The sequence below is a fragment of the Scardinius erythrophthalmus genome, assembly GCF_964197995.2.
Source record: "Scardinius erythrophthalmus genome assembly, chromosome: 4".
NCBI lineage: Eukaryota > Metazoa > Chordata > Actinopteri > Cypriniformes > Leuciscidae > Scardinius > Scardinius erythrophthalmus.
The window spans coordinates 5,970,647-5,989,576 of NC_138224.1; the positions used below are offsets into that span (position 1 = coordinate 5,970,647).

The 18,930-nt window shown below is 40.6% G+C and overlaps 1 protein-coding gene across 3 annotated transcripts in view; it reads left to right on the forward strand.

The window, feature by feature from the left end:
- wnt5b (wingless-type MMTV integration site family, member 5b) overlaps positions 1-18,930 on the forward strand; it is a gene marked incomplete at its 5' end in the record, with an annotated part of 79,446 nt that overhangs the window by 53,466 nt on the left and 7,050 nt on the right. The window contains 4 exons of one of the 3 annotated variants that reach the window (XM_081364502.1): positions 7,648-7,765; positions 13,321-13,451; positions 14,005-14,252; positions 16,708-17,000. In XM_081364502.1, coding sequence (XP_081220628.1) covers positions 13,360-13,451; positions 14,005-14,252; positions 16,708-17,000 — 633 coding nt within the window. Of the gene's footprint in view, positions 1-7,647; positions 7,766-13,308; positions 13,452-14,004; positions 14,253-16,707; positions 17,001-18,930 lie in introns of those variants that run through there. The other 2 variants (XM_081364501.1, XM_081364500.1) reach the window with 2 other exon arrangements.

Below are 18,930 nucleotides of genomic sequence, written 5' to 3' on the forward strand. Positions count from 1 at the left end.
AGAGAGCAAAACAGACAGAGAGATGACTGAATTAGTCTGCTGCGTGTCCGGGCCTGGAGAGAGGGAGGAACTAGGAACGCATTGAAAAGTGTTCTTCAAACAACTGTGTGACTCAAGGGCAGAATACACACATCAGCCACCCAGATAGTAAAGCCCTCAGCATCAGGAGCTTTTCAGACCCAGTGCTAGAGATGTCAAAGGTCCCGCACCCACGAGGAGAGGTTACTGTTAATGCAAGTTTCAGTGGTGAGGTCATGAGCTATGGGTGTTAAGAGGCCCGTTTTATCAATAAAGACCGTTTCTAGCATTTGGGAAGTCTGTGAAATGTGCTTTGCGAAAATATTTAGGCCCATAAACCAACCAGGTTATTTTTATTGAACAGCGGATCATCCATAAGCCCAGGGCCTAAAAGAACACTCACCAAATGCGAGTGAATATCGCCTTTGGCGAGTATGTAAAACGGTGTCACTCGCCAGTTGGTCAGTAACATTTTTAAGAATAAAAAATGCATGATTGTGAACAAACATGAACAACTCTCGCGACTGTTGACGAGCTCTGCGTCGTCGTGAAAGTTTAAAGGAACACTTCACAGTTTTTTCATATTAAACTATGTTATTCCCTTAACTAAGACGAGTTGATACATACCTCTCTCGTCTCAGTGCGTGCACTCAATGGCTCTGGCGCGCGGTGACATTTTTATAGCACTTAGCTTAGCCCAGTTCATTCATTAGGACCCAAACAGAGATGAAGTTAGAAGCGACCAAACACCTCCACGTTTTCCCTATTTAAATACTGTTGCACAAGTAGTTACACGACCAAGTATGGTGACACAAAATAAAACGTGGCGCTTTTCTAAGCGGGTAAAAAAGATAACTAAAATGTATGGCGAAATAGCACTGGGAGCACTTCGACTCGGCGCAGTAAAAAGTCACGCCTGAAAAATCCTCTCACTTCTGTCATTAGAACCAATGTGACTTTTTACTGCGCCGAGTCGAAGTACTCCCGAGTCCCAAGTGCTATTCCGCCATACATTATAGTTATCCTTTTTACCCGCTTAGAAAAGCGCCACGTTTTATTTTGTGTCACCTTACTTGGTCGTGTAACTACTCTTGTAACTGTATTTAAATAGGGAAAACGTGGAGGTGTTTGGTCGCTTCTAACTTCATCTCTGTTTGGATCCTAATGAATGAACTGGGCTAAGCTAAGTGCTATCAAAATGTCGCCGCGCACCAGAGCGACTGATTGCACGCACTGAGACGAGAGAGGTATGTATCAACTCGTCTTAGTTAGGGGAATAACATAGTTTAATATGAAGAAACGGTGGAGTGTTCCTTTAAGCCATGACAAGAAGATGGTACAATATCTATTAGATCCGTGCATTCGCTCTTAAAGTGACAGCAGCCTAATATTCCTGCTGCTGTCTGTGTTTTTGTTGAGCAACTTACAAAGGACAAAGAAAAAAATCAGCCACTGTTCTTGACTGAATAAATTATGTAAAAAGGATGTTTAATTTGTACAGTGAAGACTATGCAGTGTTATTTTGCATTTGCTTACTTTATCACATTTCTGTACCTGAAAACTACTGTCGGGCCTGCCTGACAAACCTGAGAAGCACTTTGGTATCTTTGTTATATTGTAATTTGATTATTTGTTTTTATTTTAGTACTGACTTTTACTTGTCTTTAATAATATTAGGCTAGTAGGTTTAGCTATCGAAATTGGAATAAGGAATTGTGAATTTTCACTGGTATCTAAAATTTTGGTGTTAATACTCCCTGTTGCAAAAACATTTTTCATAGCCGGTAAAAAAATGTATGGCAGGTAAATTATCTTAAGTCACCGGCCATTGGCAGGTGTGGCAAAAGGTTAGTTTTAGGCCCTGCATAAGCCCATTTTGCATTCCATGCGATATATTTTACAGTGTAATTTACAACAATATGCTCAGTGCTATTCTTTTAATCACTGAAACTTTTAATGCGGCATTGTTTTATGATGAAACTGTTAACAAAAATAATAAATCAAAATTGCAAACGTATACAGTTGTTTTGCACTTGGCCTTTACCTGTGAATCAATAAAGAAACTTTCATCTTTTCTAGATGAAACCCCCACAGTTATGGCATCGTTATTCAGTTTGTGAACCTGAAGGACAGCTGTGAAAATCAAGGCTAATAAGCGTTCCAAATAAGTTAAAGTAAAGCAAATGCATATTAGCAAATGAGACAAAACAATGTCGCAGCCTACTGTTGGTTCAATTATCAAGAATTAATCCTTCCTCGAAATATCTGCACAAACAAGGAAATCTGACAAGAGTTGAGCTCAAAAAGAACCTTGTGAAAGCAAGTGTAGAGTTTGTCAAAAAAAAACATAATTGTGACCCAGTTGCAATGTAGGAAAAGTTTGTCTGGTTAGATAAGACCAAGATGAAACTTTTCAGCTAAAATCTGAAGTAATATGTATGGTGCAAATCTAACACTGCCCACACTGGCTAGAACATCACATTTACTTTGAAGTGTGCTGGTGATAGCATCACACTGTAGGGCTGTTTTTCATCAGCAGACACTGGGCATCTTGTTAAAATAGAAGAATGGATTGTGGGGGAAAGAATACAGGGAAATACTGCAGTTTCAATCTCCAAAAGGACTGGAATATTTCTAAACAAGCCATATTAGCAGTGGAAAAGCTCAAGAACGAAATTGGTGATTGGTTCAATCTGATCTTAATCCAAATGAGAATCCCTGACGTTATTATTTTTTAAATTACGGCGCTCCCATGTCATCAACTAACCTGAACAAACCTGAGGCAAATCTTCCTAGAAAAATTATACCTCAACAGAAGGCAAAGCTAATATATTTATGCCCTACAAAATAAAGGAGATATTTTTACTATGTCTATATATATATATATACCACAATTATTATATAATATTCTATTTAACATTCTTTGGTTTGCGCCTTTGAAATAAGAATTTCACAGTGAAAATTTATTAGGATTTGAAATTCACTATTAGTCTGAATACTGTGTGTTTGTATGTGTGTGTGTGCGTGCCCGTTTATTTTTGGTTCAACTCGCCATAGCTGTCAGAGAGTATCTCTTTTAGAGAGTGTTGATTGTGTAAAAGAAAGCCGAGCTGTTTGTCTCAGAGACAGCCGTCTGCTGACAGCGCACCGAGCAGCTGTGCTGTCCTCATAATAACAATAATGAAAACCTAAATAATTGATACATTCCCGCAGAAATGCATTGTTTGCATTTGAATTAAACATTACAAGAAGGTGTATTGTGTTTGAGAGAGCAAAGAGAAGTTTTAAACATAAAGGGGCGGAAACGCAAAACTTGAAAGCATGTACACCGCCGATGTGCAAGTCTGGTCTGGTTTGCTCTCCTTCTCTTGCTCTACAGTCCCTTTTTGCCCCTCTCCCGTTCTGTCTCTCTCCTTTCCACCTCTCTTGCCCCCTCCCAACCCGTTCCTGTTCCTCTCATCCACAGGAAAGTAGGCTGCGCTCGCGTCCCGAGGGGTTGATCCGATACAGGTCAGGTTAATCAATCCAGGGGGAGTGAGAGGCAGTGCTGGGAGTTTTAATCAGGCCGAGACTGTGGAGACTCCGACCTCTCCACCCTCCAGCTGCCTGCTTCAAGCCAGCGTGTTTGTATGTGTGGTCACGTTTGAGGACTTGTCCTCTTTGCTCTCCTTGTGTGCTCACGTATGAGCAGTGCTGCAGTGCATTTCTGTACCTCTGTTCACACAAAAGCACATTTTGAGTGTGAGTTTGATTCACCTATGCTATTTGATAACTAATTGTCTGTATAGTGAAGCTGCCATCTTTGATGTGCGATAAAACCTTTTCCTGTGGTCTTGTTTCTGAGGGTCATGTTGTGTTGTCCCAGGATGGTGAACGGGGGGGGGGGGGGGTAAGGTGGTAAGGGCTCTCCAGGGCAGCGCAGGAGGACTGATGGGCAGCCAGCGGCCTGTCAGAGTGCCAGGACTGAATTGGGCACGGTGCCCAGGCTGGCGGCGTCCTCCGAGCTGCCTGGGGAGAGAATGAGCCCCCCATACTATAGTGAGATAAGAGTGAGAGAAATGGACATGAAGAAAGCAGCATCATATATGAAACTGACCTGCATTCTCAGACTCGAGACCATTTCGTTCAGGGTCAAATGAGCAAAGTGCATCCATTGACTTGTTTGACCCCAAAAAAACAGGATCTAGCCTTTTAGTTGGCATGCTTTTTAGCATTTAATCAATGCTTTTTCGCCCAATGCATCTGACAAAACTCTAATTGTGACTCTTCTGTAGAGGGTGAAGTGAGTGTTGTAGTTAGTGAACAGGATTGTGCTTTCAGACACCGGTAACCACGTCCCGGTCACATTTCTCTCACAAGCAATCTTACGATTAGATATGAGGTGTAACATGGCTTTCAGGATGATATAATACCGAAAATGCTCAAACTTCCATTGTAATCTTGCTGTCTTGATCAAGAAGTGCTTGTAGATCATCAATGAGTGTGTTGGCATGCACAATTTTATCGATTGTCCATTATAATACACACTAAGTCATGTGTCTTAAAGGAACACTCCACCCATTTGCATTAAGCTTTGCATTGTTAGAAACCCAGTCATACTATTGAATGGTCGTGCAACACTCTCTCATTTTCCCCTGAGACGGGAGAAATCCGTATTTACCTCTTACACTTCCTCCCACAATGACGCAAAAATCGTCATTTTGCGTCATTGTCGGAGGAAGTGTTAGAGGGGCAGATTTCTGTTGAGACTACAAGCACTAGTTCCCACCCTTTCAAACCCGCCCATAGGGGGTTGGACCTAATGCGCTAAGTAACAGACCTATCACAGATCAGTGCCAGTGCGTTTGATTTCCAATGCCATCCTCTTTTTCCCGGACATGTCCAGCCGTCGAGATCGTCCAAAATGTTTGGGATTCGGCTTTTGCTTTCTGCGGTCGCCATTCATTGTTTACATGCACACCTTTTGTTTCAATCTAGCTGAATTCATTCCGATTGGTGAATCTGAATGTAGTGTTTACATGAACGCTAAACAAGTGATCGGTTGATGTGCGTTTTAGCATTGCTAAGAAAATTCCCGCTCCTCCGTGAGAGATGCGAGACCGGTGCGTCTCAGTAATCACGCCACCGGCCTCGCGCCGTTCTCCAGCGGCCGTCAGCCTCGTCCTGCTCGCCACAGTAAACATGATGAATGGCGACTGTAGAACGCAAAAGCCGAATCCCGGACATTTAAGGCGATCTCGAAATCCAGGGCAAACTCATCACGGAGACTCACTAGCTTAGCTTTGTTGTTTTCAACTGCCCTCTCTTACCGGTAGGCGTGGCTTGGGAGTGGCCTCCTAGGGCAGCGAAGCAAGTGCATTCTGGGAGTTGTTGTCTTTCATCCACATAAGCCAAAAATACATTTTTTGGCTTTTCTTAGTCTAGAAAGCTCCAAATTCAAAAATAATTTCACATTTCTTCTACATAAATGACCTATTTTAAATACACATTCATCTTTACAGAGGTGAAGTATCCCTTTAAATCATGTTATTTTATCAGTTTCACATTTTTCTCTTTTGATGTAAAGAAAAACCCAAAGATTTCAATGTAAGCATGGTTTTCTTGTAGTCTCGTTGTATTGCTTTGCATGTACTCCTGTAAAACGTGGGTTTTTAATGTGCTGATTTTTGATAGTTACGGCACATAATGAGTGCGCTGACATGCATGATGTTGCACCGATTATGCTTAATAAGCTGACAGCATGTAAGGTCATGTATATACCTAAATCTGTGTGCTTTCATGAGGGAAAGGTCATAAACGGTGTAAGCTGAACTTGATCGCAGTTAGATTTTTGTCCACTATATTCTGCATGTATAGCTTTTAGCTTATTCATTGTAAGGCAATAAATTGTAAATTAATTATATTTGTTGTGGCTCTATGATAGTTTTGATGCAGATACTGAGAAAAATCTTGTGTTGTCAGTTTTGTGATTGATTTGCTAGTAAACTCTTTTTTTCTTTGATAGTGATCAATGCTGATAGTTATTAGCAAATGTTTGTATTATGATGTTAGTACCTCAGAAAAGGCAGATCATTTCAAAATATCATGTGAACATGGTGCTTTTGCATTGTCTATTTTTATAATGAATTGTTCAGATAGTTACCAGTGTTTTGATGTGCATGTAAATGCATTTAGATGGTCATTTCAGTTTGCTTTTGGAAGAACAAGCACAGGACCCAAACTCTTCAGTGCCATCACCCCTCAAATCTATAACATGTGCTGTGTCCCCCACCGCCCTGGGGGGACTGACCCCAGACCCGTCCCGTCCCGGTGAGGGCGTCCTCTCCAACCCCCACCATCACGTCGGGAACCTGGCAGACACATGGCTTCCTCCTCAGCTACGTACAGGCCCCTGACTGCTGCGTCCATCTATTTATTAGGGAATAAAGTAGCTCTAACAGCCCCTGCGCTTTTATAGCAGGATCCCTGCTGGTTCTCCACACTACACCAAGTCCTATCAGACTTCTTACTGGGAACAAATTGACGGAGAGGAAGGAGGAAAGAGAGAGTGAGAGGGGGCCGTGTGCGTCATAGAAGAGAGAGAGAGTGACTGATGTGTGGCCAGTTTGGCCTGTGTCTGGTTTCCTGAGCTGTCAGTGCAGAAAGCCATATGGGCTCGGAGGAGAGAGAGACATGCGTTCACTTTCAGAACGAGAGCAGCGTGCATGAGTCATCTCCCTCCAGCTTTAAAGAGGGAAATGAAAAAGAGAGTACAATCCCATCTTTACCCAGCAAAGGCGGCACAGAAGCTACATCTGAAGCAGCTTAAATACCCCAAAAAAGGAAGAGGCAGATTATATTTAGAAAAAAATAATGTCATGAGTTATGGGGATTTTAAAAATCGGAATGAAAATGAAAAAAAAAAAAATCTAAAAATGTAATTTTAGTTTAGTTTATACTTTAAAAAAAAAAGTATAAACAGAAATTTTAAAATCTGTAAAATATACATAAAAAATATATATTGTGATGATAAAGTTCAATGCCTTATTCTTATATCACCAAGTGTCATAGCTATTGAAAATCTGATCAAATTAGTGCCATAGAAACAATGTTGTTATAATTTGACATAGGTCAATATTTATGCTAAAAATTAATTATCCAGAGGGAAAATTATTGGATTATGAATTGCGATGGTAGCCTATATAAAACATCATATAATGCAGTTGTTTTCCTCCTGTGGTCCTGGGAAAAGTTTGGAGAAATGTTTTAATAATAATAATCATCATCATCATTATAAAAATTAAAAGCATCTGCATCTCTGAAAAAAATATACATTTGCACTTAATTGTTATATAAGTTTAATTCATATAAATATATTTGTATATCATTTTATTTATTTGTTAAGTCCTAAGCAGAGTTACAGGAAAAGAAAGAAACGAATGAATAGGGGAAGAAGAGAGGGAGCACGACGGAAGGAGAGACGGGGCATGAAACATCTGAGAAGCAGGTGTAGGATAAGGAAATAAATGCAAAATGGCAGAAAAGAAACAAAACAAGCCGTGAGAGAGACTGTACGCTGAGTAAAGAAAGTGGAAGGCAAGAGGTGAAGGGCAGAAAGGAGACAGAAAGATTGTGAAACAGGCTAAAGGAAAAAGAAGAGGAAAAATGATGGAATTTCAAGAGTGCACAGTAGGAATGTCAGGAAAATGTCTCTGAGTGAAAGAAAGAAACATGGGCTGGGAGTGACGGAGTTGACAGTAAAAGAGCGGTGAGCGGCATTGTGTGTGTATGTGTGTGTTTGTGTGCAGCCCACATGTCTTTGATTTGGGAATCTGCCTGCTATCTGGGTTAGTCACAGGCAGCGTTATGGAGAGACGCTGCAGTTTTAATGATATACAGCAGGCTGCTCCCTCAGACACCTCAGCACACAGATCTGTCAGGCTTGCCTCACCATTGATCTCCCAGCGGCTGCCGCAAAGCACCCTGGGAAACACAGCTGGACCAGTTAACCCCGCCCCCAGCACGTGTTGAGCCCCTCCCCTTCATTTCCACCATACCCCGAACCACATGGCGTTCTGTGTGTGGAAAGAGGGGGGGGCATTTACAGTACGTGTGACTCAACGGGGAAGCAAGGAGTTTTACAGACTTGTGAACACTTTGGTTATTATGAGTGCTGTGAATTCACAGCCAGAAAGCTGCTTCACATATGACTGTTTGATGCCGTCTGATTAAGAGCTTTTGCTTTTTATTTCATGCATTTGTTTTTCTCCGCATGCAGAATTCAAGGCCTTGGGCAGATTGTTTTGATTAGTGGCTGTTTTCATGTAGTGGGGATCTTTGGTATGGGTGGCATCTTTTCTCTTTCAGTGGCGCTGTCTCTCGCTCTCTCTCTCTCTCTCGCTGGCGCCGGAGATCTTTGTGCACCGTTGTGTAACTGGAGGATCATCACAGAGTTCAAGAGCTCTCCTGAGCTTTAGCCAGGTTGTCTTCATCTTCGCTCTCTCGCACATTCTCTCTCTCTCACACACACACACAGTCTGCTCGTCTCCAGTGTTTTTCTTGTCTTCTCTCACTTTCTTTCCTGTTCTGTGTCAGACGATGAGATGTGGAAGCTGTTAACATAAACACTCAAAACCAGATCCAAACCTTAAAGCGATAGTTTACCCCAAAAATGAGCATTTCTGTCAGCATTTACTCACTCCCATGTCGTTCAAACCCCATATGCTTTATTTTTTTTCTCTGGAACACAGAAGGAGATGCTTGGCAGAATGTTTACGCTGCTCTTTCAATAAAAGTGAATGGTGACAAAGTGCTGTCACGCCACCAAAAATGACTAAAAAGACACTTTAACAGTAGCAGACGCAATCATACGATAGCTTTGTGTGAGGAACAAAATCAAAATGAGCTCTCAAGGCTCATTTGTGCTGTTTGACTATGGATATTTTGTCAATGTTGGCTTATAATTTGGTCTTCGCATATGAAAATAGTACACGAGTAATAGGTCAAATGTAACGCATCAAGTAAATATGTATCATCTTTTATTGAAAAATGTAACATTTTATCAAACTTTGATAATCTTTTAAACAACTGAGAAGATACTGATCAAAATATATTTTATAACAATTACCTGTTAAGTGCCCAAATCTTACATCAGCATAACAATTACAGGGACTCATCTCAAGATCACTCATGTCGGAATCAGAATGTGTAGTTCGTGCATAAAAAATGTCTGTCAAAATATAACACAACACATTTACCGATGTTCACTAACTTGGCGTGGCGTTTATTCTCTTTAGCATGCAGTGTGAAGTATTTCACTCAGTTCCCTGATCATTCCGATTCAGTTTCAGAGAGTGAAGAACAATTTTATACTCACATGCGTTATGTATTATGTACGTTACGGTCTCTGACAGACAGCATGCTGAAGCTGCTCAGGCCGCCATTTTCTCCCTCTTCTCGGAAAGTGATGTCATACTCAAAACATCCGGTTGGGTGGGTTTTCCAGGAAATGCATGACTCGCTAAACCTCTTCTCGTATATACCGTGTATTGTGCAAGTTATTTTTTTGACAGACATTGATGTTGTGATATTCAAATGATGTGGATTTGAAAACAGATGGATCGTAAGATAAAATTATTTATTACTTAGCTGGCAAGTATTCAGTGAAGTGATTGATGCCCATGAGTGTGTTATGTCCATGTTTTTGGTTCTAATAACCCAACCGACAGCCAACCTACGTTTTTGACAGACGTGATAACGTGCATGAGGGGTGAACTATGTTTGATTTTTGGGTAATTATAAAACATGCTGGAGATGTTTGCTTTTTACAAGTTACTCAGAGACTTGCCTGCTTGACATGTCCAAAATGTTACATACAGCTGTCGCAAATTTGTTGACTTTTGAAAAAAAAAAAAAATAATTAGCAGTAAAGGAGTGGTTTTGATGCACAAAGTTGTTTTTATCTTTTCTTTCAAAACTTTTTTTTTTTTTTTTTTTACCCACGAAAATGCAGATCCTGTTGTAAATGATAGTGAAATCCCTTTTAAAAGCTGTTGTTCCATTAGGCCTATTACCCCCTTGGCAGATTTTGACTCTCATATAAACTACTTTTATGCTGCTTACGTGGTCATTTTGTCATTATTGAAGATTGAGTCAAGAGGAGCATTACAATTCTGCTAGACATCTTGTTTTGTGTTCCATGCAAGCAAAGAAATAATGCGGGTTTGGAATGACATAAGGGCGAGTAAATAATGACAGAATTATCATTCTTTTACAGATCTGCCAGCACTAGCAACCGCTCTGCTAATATAAGTCTGTGCAAATCTGCAAAGCCCATATGAAGACAGACTCCAGATTCAGAAAACGAGCAGGATGCTCAGATCCTATTCATGCGTGCCAGTGATGTCATCATTTACCAACGATAGCTGGCAGCGGCACAGATGGCATAGAATAGACCGACAGAGAGAGAGAATGTGTCCATTTAAGGTCACGTTGGAATGTGTATTATTAGAACCCAATTTCAGGCAGAATAAATCATGTTTAAGCAATGCATATGTGATATATGTGAGCACACTTATCCCTAAGTCTCAGCTTCTTTTACAAGTTTTATTGCTCACAGTCAGATGTTATCTACTGGAAAGCATCTGTCAGGTCGAAATGGCTCTTACCTCAAAAGACCTCGCAGGACAGGATAAAATTACAGGAAAGAATTTATTCACGAGCTTTGACAACTCAAAAAAAATATTGGAATCTTTTTCTTGTATGCATGTTTTTCATAGCTCATACAAAGAGCTTAATGCATTCTGATAAGCATGAGACATCAGTCGTGTATTACACAGGCATTGCGCTGGGTTGCGCTGCGATTGCATATATACCTCGTGAGAAAATGCAATTGCTAGTTTTGCTGTCTCTATTCATTTCTTGCTAAAGTGCGCCACCATGTGATAAGATGCAGTGACACCAGTTGTGAATGCATGCAATAGAAATGGACTCTTACAGAAACTTTAGTCAAGTTATAGAAGAGGGTTTTAGAAATTAGAAATGTATTCATGATTATATTATTCTAATTAATTAATTAATTAATTAATAATAGTTTTTGTTGTTTTGTAATCATTATTATGTACGTTTACGCATTAAGTTGATGACTATTCAAAACGACTTCAGAGATGCATTTATTCTACTTTATATTGATAATTGTGTTTAACTAAATTTCTTATTTCTTAATTAAATTTCTTATTAACAATAAGCGTGGTAGCTTACATATGTAAAATACATTTTACATTCGTTTCATAGGAAAGATTTTAAAAATATTTATGATTATGCATTTAGTTTGTTCTGTGTAATAAGACTATTACATGTTTTGTTCTATTTTTAGACTCTGATTGTGTTGTAATAACGTAATGAGTACACCAGGTGGAGCTCCTGACTTCTAATAAATGTGAACTCAAATTAACCACCAACCACATCATTCATGGGTTTATGTGCATTATGGTCGGTGTGTTGCTTATAATTACTGTAAATGCAATGTCAAAATGAGCTTGCATAATAATGTCATTGGACTTATTTGGCAATACAGTAGGCCTAGGACACTGGTTGAGAGGGAAATTGTACGCACACACACACGGGATTATGTGCGTGCGTGTGCGTGTGTGTGTGTGTGTGTGTGTGTGTATAATTTCCCCTTTCAACCAGTGTCCAAAAAAAACCTTAGTAGGCCTATCCTGTATTGCCAAATAAGTCCAATGTCATTATTATTTTGATTTTTGACATTGCATTTACAAAAACAGTAATTATAAGTAACACACCGATCATAGCGTAAAGTAAAATAAATAGGGTTTATTGCTCTCTGTGCGTAAGTGAGGGAGGGAGGGGCATGGAGACGAGCCCAGGTCTGCGATGGGAGGCGTAAAGGTGATAGCTGGGCGTGTGGATTAGAGGAGATGAAAGGGTCCGGAGAGGCGCTTTATCATGCACAGACTGCTCGGAAATTGAGTGGCGTCTCTCACACCAATTCTGACATGTCTGTAGGACGGCACTCAAAAGAGAGGTGTGGGGGTGATGCTGGAATGGCACAGGGCTCTCTATATAACTCCCAAACCTCTCCAAGAGTTTGGAGCTGTAAAACACTCATTGTATTTGCATTCCTTACACACCGCACTTCTGAAGGATAGGGTGCAATGTGGCTGTTTATGTCTGCAATGTTGGTTATCAGCTGTAAATTCATCTAAACCGGGTGTGCTGATAAAAATTTCCCCACATTATAGCACGGTTTAGTCTTGGTTGCTTTCAAGTGTGAGTGGATATCTCATGCCCAAGTGCGTTTAATGCAACTGCGTCTTTTATGTGCGAAGTGATTTAGAGGGTATCAGGAGTTGAACTGCCAAAGATCACATGCGTGGCTTTTATTCCCCATGTCAAACTGGGATTTTTTTGTTTCCCCCTTGTTCGGATTTATTGCGGTAAACTATAGAGCTGAAAAGAATTGAGTTTACACGCATATGAACTTTGATGGAAGAATGATATTTTCCAAGCCGTTAACTCTTTTATCCATAACCCGCTCTCTCTCTCTCTCTCTGTGTGTGTGTGTGTGTGTGTGTTAACTTTTGCCATTGTGACTTTTGTCAGAAAAAGATTTTCATATAAATGGCTTGAGGTGCGCAAGCATTTGAAGTAGGCTATATCCTCCCATTAAACGCATTGTGGCTTAATTTACCATGAGTCCAAAACGCGCTCTTACGCACCGGAGAATCAAAGCTCTTCTTGTGAATCGGATTCTCTCATCTGCTGCCCTCTTGTGTTGTTTGGCCTCCCCAAAATTCCTCAACGCGCAGCGGCTCCCCTCGCGCTCCTCCTCCTCTCCATTGTATCCGCGTCAAAACGAAGGGGGTGCGGAGAAGTGCGACAGAAGGAGGGAGGGTTAAGTTGTGCCATCGGAGCGCAAATGTGTTAGTTCATATCGACAGAACCGGCAGAGACGTAGGGGGGGAGAGAGAGTTTGGACTATCACCACCACATAGATGCACTTGTGTCTTTTCTTCTTTCGTTTTATCTTCCATCCATGTCGCTTATATCCATTACACACCGACATCCACTTTCGTTGCGTTTTATGAAGCGGAGTTTGAAAAGAACATTCTCAACAGATGTCAGACTCCGTTAGTGCCTCAGGTCATCTAGGTGTTTTACGCACAGCTGGTGTTTAAAACTGAGCTGGGGCGAGATTGAGGGGACTCAGAGGCACTGCACTTCAAGAGATTTTTTAGTCAAATTACTGAAGGAAGCAGCTCCTCCAAGTGGATTACTATCATTTCCTAAATGTTTCCCCAGAGGAGGCTCTTCGCATTTCCATTTCTTGGCCGAGGAAGGATGGATGTGAGAATGAACCCAGGACACCTACTTCTGGCAGTGACCCTCATCGTCTGCAACTCACAGCTGCTGGTGGTCGCCAACTCATGGTGGTAAGATCAGATTGTAATTGCAAAAAAAACTATTCTAAGTTGCGAATGTATATTTCTAAAGAATGCCATATGAAGTTGTGTGTGAAGGATGAAACAATGCATAATAAAACTATTCACTGAGAACAAATGTGGAGGCTTTGTCACAATATTTACCTTGGGCAACAAATGGTCAAACTGTTTGTAAATAAGGGCATTCGTGTCCTGAGGACAACAGGTTTTTCTAACAGTTTTCAACTTGATAATAAGTTCCCCAGACACCATTTACGCTGTGAAATCCTTAACTTACTATCACAAAAACGAATTTGCTTGAAATTAAATTAGCTCATAATTATTTAAATGAATCACAGGTTTATTGGCAAAAGTCTAAAAAATCTATTGGCATATGCACAAGAACAAAACCTACTGCTATCTCACCTTGCATTCTCCAAAAAAAAAAACACATGCAGTCCAGATTCCAGTATGTCCTAATGAAATTTTACACTATTTTGTGTCATGTATGCTGCAGGTTAGTTGTGCATATTTGATGGTCGGTGCATTGGTCTTACTTTCTCAGGTCATTAGCCATGAACCCCATCCAGAGACCGGAGATGTACATCATTGGAGCACAGCCTCTGTGCAGCCAGCTGACAGGCCTGTCTCAGGGTCAGAGGAAGCTCTGCCAGCTCTATCAGGATCATATGGTTTATATTGGAGAGGGGGCGAAGACGGGCATCAAGGAGTGTCAGTATCAGTTCAGGCAAAGGCGATGGAACTGTAGCACGGTGGACAACACTTCAGTGTTCGGCCGTGTCATGCAGATAGGTGAGTCACCGTGATGATGCTTAAAATCTACATGCAATTTAAAACAAATGCACAATAATAAAGCATGCAGCTTTGAAAATCCCTCTGATAGCATTTGAGCCCACCATGTCCTCTTGAGTTTGTCTTTAAGGAAGTTAATGTATTTTGCTTAGAGTTGTCAGCTATAAATAAAAGTTCAGATGTCTTGATTTCATGTGGCTGATGTAAATATCACATGACCAGTTGTTTAATTCCAGTTTGCCCCTCTGAAAGATGATAAAAGGAATACATTAAACGTGAAAATAAATGTACATTTGGTATATTATTTAAAGGGGTGATTGTTCATGTTTTTAAAGTCATATCATAATCACAATGCATGTAAAAATATAAGTGGTTATAAGATATAGACTCAGTTTCAATCACTTGATTGATATTGTTATTTTAAATGAAACATTAATATAGAAATATGCATATATTATTTGATTATCATAAACAAATATTCATTTATGGTAGCCTACTTTATTGTTTGCAACTTTTTATTGAGCAACTGAAGAATGTTGTCCCACTGGTTTTAATTGTGAAAAGAGTATGATATATATATATATATATATATATCATATATCAACTCTTTTTGAGTTTTTGATAAATGTATAGGTTTGAATATTTGTTATAGCTTAAATGTAACCTGCTAATGGAGGATCGCTCTCAGCATGACTCGAACCGCTCCCCGTGAGATTTACGCGTTGGTCTCTTGACATCACTTTATTTAAATGGGTGCTCACTGCTCTATATTATTTTATGCATGCATGTTTAGATCGATGTATACAGATCTTTTATACAGCATATTTAAGTGAAGAAAGTTGCTCTAGATATGGTCAATCTTTCTTCTAGTATGTATGAAGCAGTGTGTACTTGAATGCATGCGTGTGTTTCTCTCACAGAAGACAGCGCTCGTTGCCTCAATTGAGTGTTAGTTCCGCTCATCAGTGAAACAAGGTGTAAGACGCGACATGCCCCCCCTCTCATGTTCCCCAAATAGCACGGGACTTATTTGCAGTCAATCGCGAGGTTTATATTGAGGTGTTAGTCGGGCCATTGTCCAGAGTCGCTTTTGAAATGCAATGACACGATGACACAGAGTCGGGATATCCGGGACTCTATTTGAAGTTCGGGCACCAAAGGCCAATAAAAGTGGCCCTCCAAATTCAATAGGCGCATCGCTGGAATGCAGGTTCACACCCGTTTGCACGCGACGCATTGTGAGTTTGATGCCGTGGAGCACCGAACTTTTACGTTATTTTAAAATATTGCAATTCTTTTCTCTGTCTTTGTATATATTGTAAATCTATCTATCTATCTATCTATCTATCTATCTATCTATCTATCTATCTATCTATCTATCTATCTATCTATCTATCTATCTATCTATCTATCTATCTATCTATCTATCTATCTAGTCTGTCCATTTCTTTGTAAAAAAAAATTCAGCCCCCTAAAGTTTAGCCTTAAAATGTATTAATTAACATAGGCCTATACTAAAATCAGAGTTGGTACTCTAAAACCCACACAAAATCAAGTAGATTATTGTAAAATAACTTATTGTAAAAGTCCCTAAATCATTAAACATTATAAGCTATATTCTCCTGTGCTACATTTATTTAAAAAAAAAAAAGTATAATGCACAGAACAGTTACTTGTGGTCCGTCTAGTCAGGGGCAAGTTGACTTTCATTAAGGCATTGAGGAAGGCCGGATCATTAAAAAGGAATTCTCAGGGCCTGCAGTTTAAAAACGTTTTGTGTGACAAATTTCCTCTTGTAATTATGCTGTTGCTGAGCATTGATACAAACTGCTTATCTCTAAATATGGTTGTACTAGCACTTTTTAACATGTTTAAACAGCTTTTAAACGTTAAACGCTATTAACTGTATTGCCTGTGCTGTTGAGGTATGTGAAATCTGCATTCCAGATGGCTTATTAGATGGGGAAAAAAATCAGGTAACACATGCACAACAGATGCGAAAAAGAGCACAAATTTTTATAAACCTAGCGCCTCTTTGGCAGGAAAGCATTGCGGGTTATCATATGCCTTATGTGAATTTTACCAAAACTGGAAAATCTGTCAGTCCTCTTTTTGCTTGTGTTTTAATATACGTTCATTGAGATATATATATGGAACAATGGAACAATGAATCAGTGCTGTCTATGATGCACACGTTTCTGATCATCTTATCTCTCACTGCAGGGCTTACCAAAAAGATTGTTACCATCTGTGGGGTTCTGGAAATGAGTTGTTTTACTCTCTGCCTTACTTCCTAAGTGAATAATCAAGAAAAATAGTATACTGAAGAGTTGTGGATGATTTAACAAAGCGATTTGCAGCCAGTGGAATGTCGTCCATGTCCTAATTATGTGTTTTCCTGTGCTTGTCTTCTGCATGTCCTAATTATGTGTTTTTCTGTGCTTGTCTTCTGCAGGCAGCAGAGAAACAGCTTTTACTTACGCCATCAGCGCAGCGGGTGTCGTGAACGCCGTGAGTCGAGCGTGCCGTGAGGGTGAGCTCTCCACCTGTGGCTGCAGCCGAGCGGCTCGTCCCAGAGACCTCCCGAGAGACTGGCTATGGGGCGGCTGCGGGGACAACGTCAACTACGGCTACCGTTTCGCCCGGGAGTTTGTGGACGCCCGGGAGCGCGAGAAGAACTACCCTCGTGGATCGGTCGAGAATGCACGCACGCTTATGAATCTCCAGAACAATGAAGCTGGGAGAATGGTGAGGAAATGAACACACACATAGATGACTGACCTATTGATACATGGAAATTATCGGATAGTGTCCCGTACCGTGGGCGTTAAATCCACCATGGCATGATCCACCTAATTTCATTTTGTGCAAGAGTCTACAGTGCATTGGTTTGGTTAAGGTGTGTTTCTCTAATGCGTAGCGAATGAATCACGGCTGTTGCAACCTCTATTGTGATATTGAGAAATAAGAGGCCAGATGTACACTCGGACGGATAAACACGGCTTTAAATATGTTTGTGCGTGAATAAACCAAAGCCAGCCCTTATGTCTCCTGCAGATCACCACAAACACAATAACAAACACGGTTACTTCATCCTCCCTCTGTTGTTGAGTGAATGTGTTTACTTAGCTAAACTTTGGGAACACAACTGTCTTTAAAAGTTGTCTTTAAAATCTTCCTTTGGAGATGTCCTCGAAGGTGTGTGGTCTACAGTAATTATATATAACTTTTAGGGATGTGCAATAACATATTTTCAAAATTGACTAGCCAGTGTCAGGTAATTCATCTTAAGGAAGCCCTGTATAGTTAAGATTTACAATTGTCCTGCAAGTTTTTACTGGCGAAATCCAGTCAGTTCAATAGAAATCCATGCAATTGGGAATTTTGCGAGAGGGCGACCAACAGACAGCTTCTTGTTTTGAAAGTGTTTGAGTTGTGCTTCATACATTTCGCCCATATGTGACCGCTAATTTAGGCAGGTTTGGATTCACCTGACACTGATTGGACGTGTTACTGGGGGGTGTTTGTTTACATGAGACAAAATCAGCTAGACTGAATGGAAACAAATGCAGGGGTCTGAATGCACGTTTTTATTTGCTGGTCTTGAAATGGGTTGTAAAAAACGTTATCCTTGTGGCAGGACACTCACAAAAAGCATGAGAAACAATGCAAAGACATTCAGTTTTAATTGGATGAATTTAAGGACGCAACTTTTGTGAGAGAGTTCCTGTAGTTAGACTAGAGCATGCCATTTGCATGACTTGTTAGATGATTAATTAGTCATTAAGACTTCAGCTTTATATACAAATAACAGTGGTCTGTACGGCATCTATTTTAGATTACAGACTAGGGAGAGAGCTAATTTAATGTAAGTGACCAAATGGCGCCAGCGCCCATAGAGTCTGCCGGGGGTCAGGAGGTCAAAGCACCACCGGGGATGATGGGACCTCTAAAGCGTCCCATGTTACTCATTTGCTCTTGCTCTAGTGTCCCATTCGGCATGTAGCTCAGATTCCCATCCAATCTCCCTTTTATTCATTTAATGGAGTAGTCGATGCCAGAACAAATAGTTTTTGTGTTTTTTTTATAAGGTGATGTGTAGCAAATTTGTTTAGTCAGGAACGCTCTGACACTGCACATTTTCTCGTTGAATGGCTTCTTGCTGTTTTATAGAACAGCTATATGGTGGAATGATTATTGGAACGTTTCCAAACTATGTGAGTGTGTGTGTCTGGCTCCGGCAAACTGTGGCCCCCCTGCCACGTTCAGGTGGGCATAAAACCGGAGCGGAGAACGCACTGCAGAATGTCACCACATCCTGCCAAAACACACCATCAAACTGGAATGCGTTCCTCCGTCCCCTTGCGAGTCCCACGCTTTGTCATACCACACCCCGATCCCATCCTCTTTCCACTTAGTTATTTGAGTGCTTTTAAAACGAAGCGGCCCCATAAAAAGTCCATTTGCCTGCCGACGTGGGTGCTTGCCGTGCGCAGAGCTCCGCCACACATGTTTGTCTTAGGGAAGATGAGTGTATTTAAGGTGTTTACAGAAGAGAGGGCCTCTTTTCTGGAGTTATGGCACATCTGAAATCCCTGGCTCTTCTCCTGGAGGTTCCCTGAGGTGAGGAGGTCAAGGTCTGAACATGTTCTGTACGTGCATGCTGGGGAGATTATAT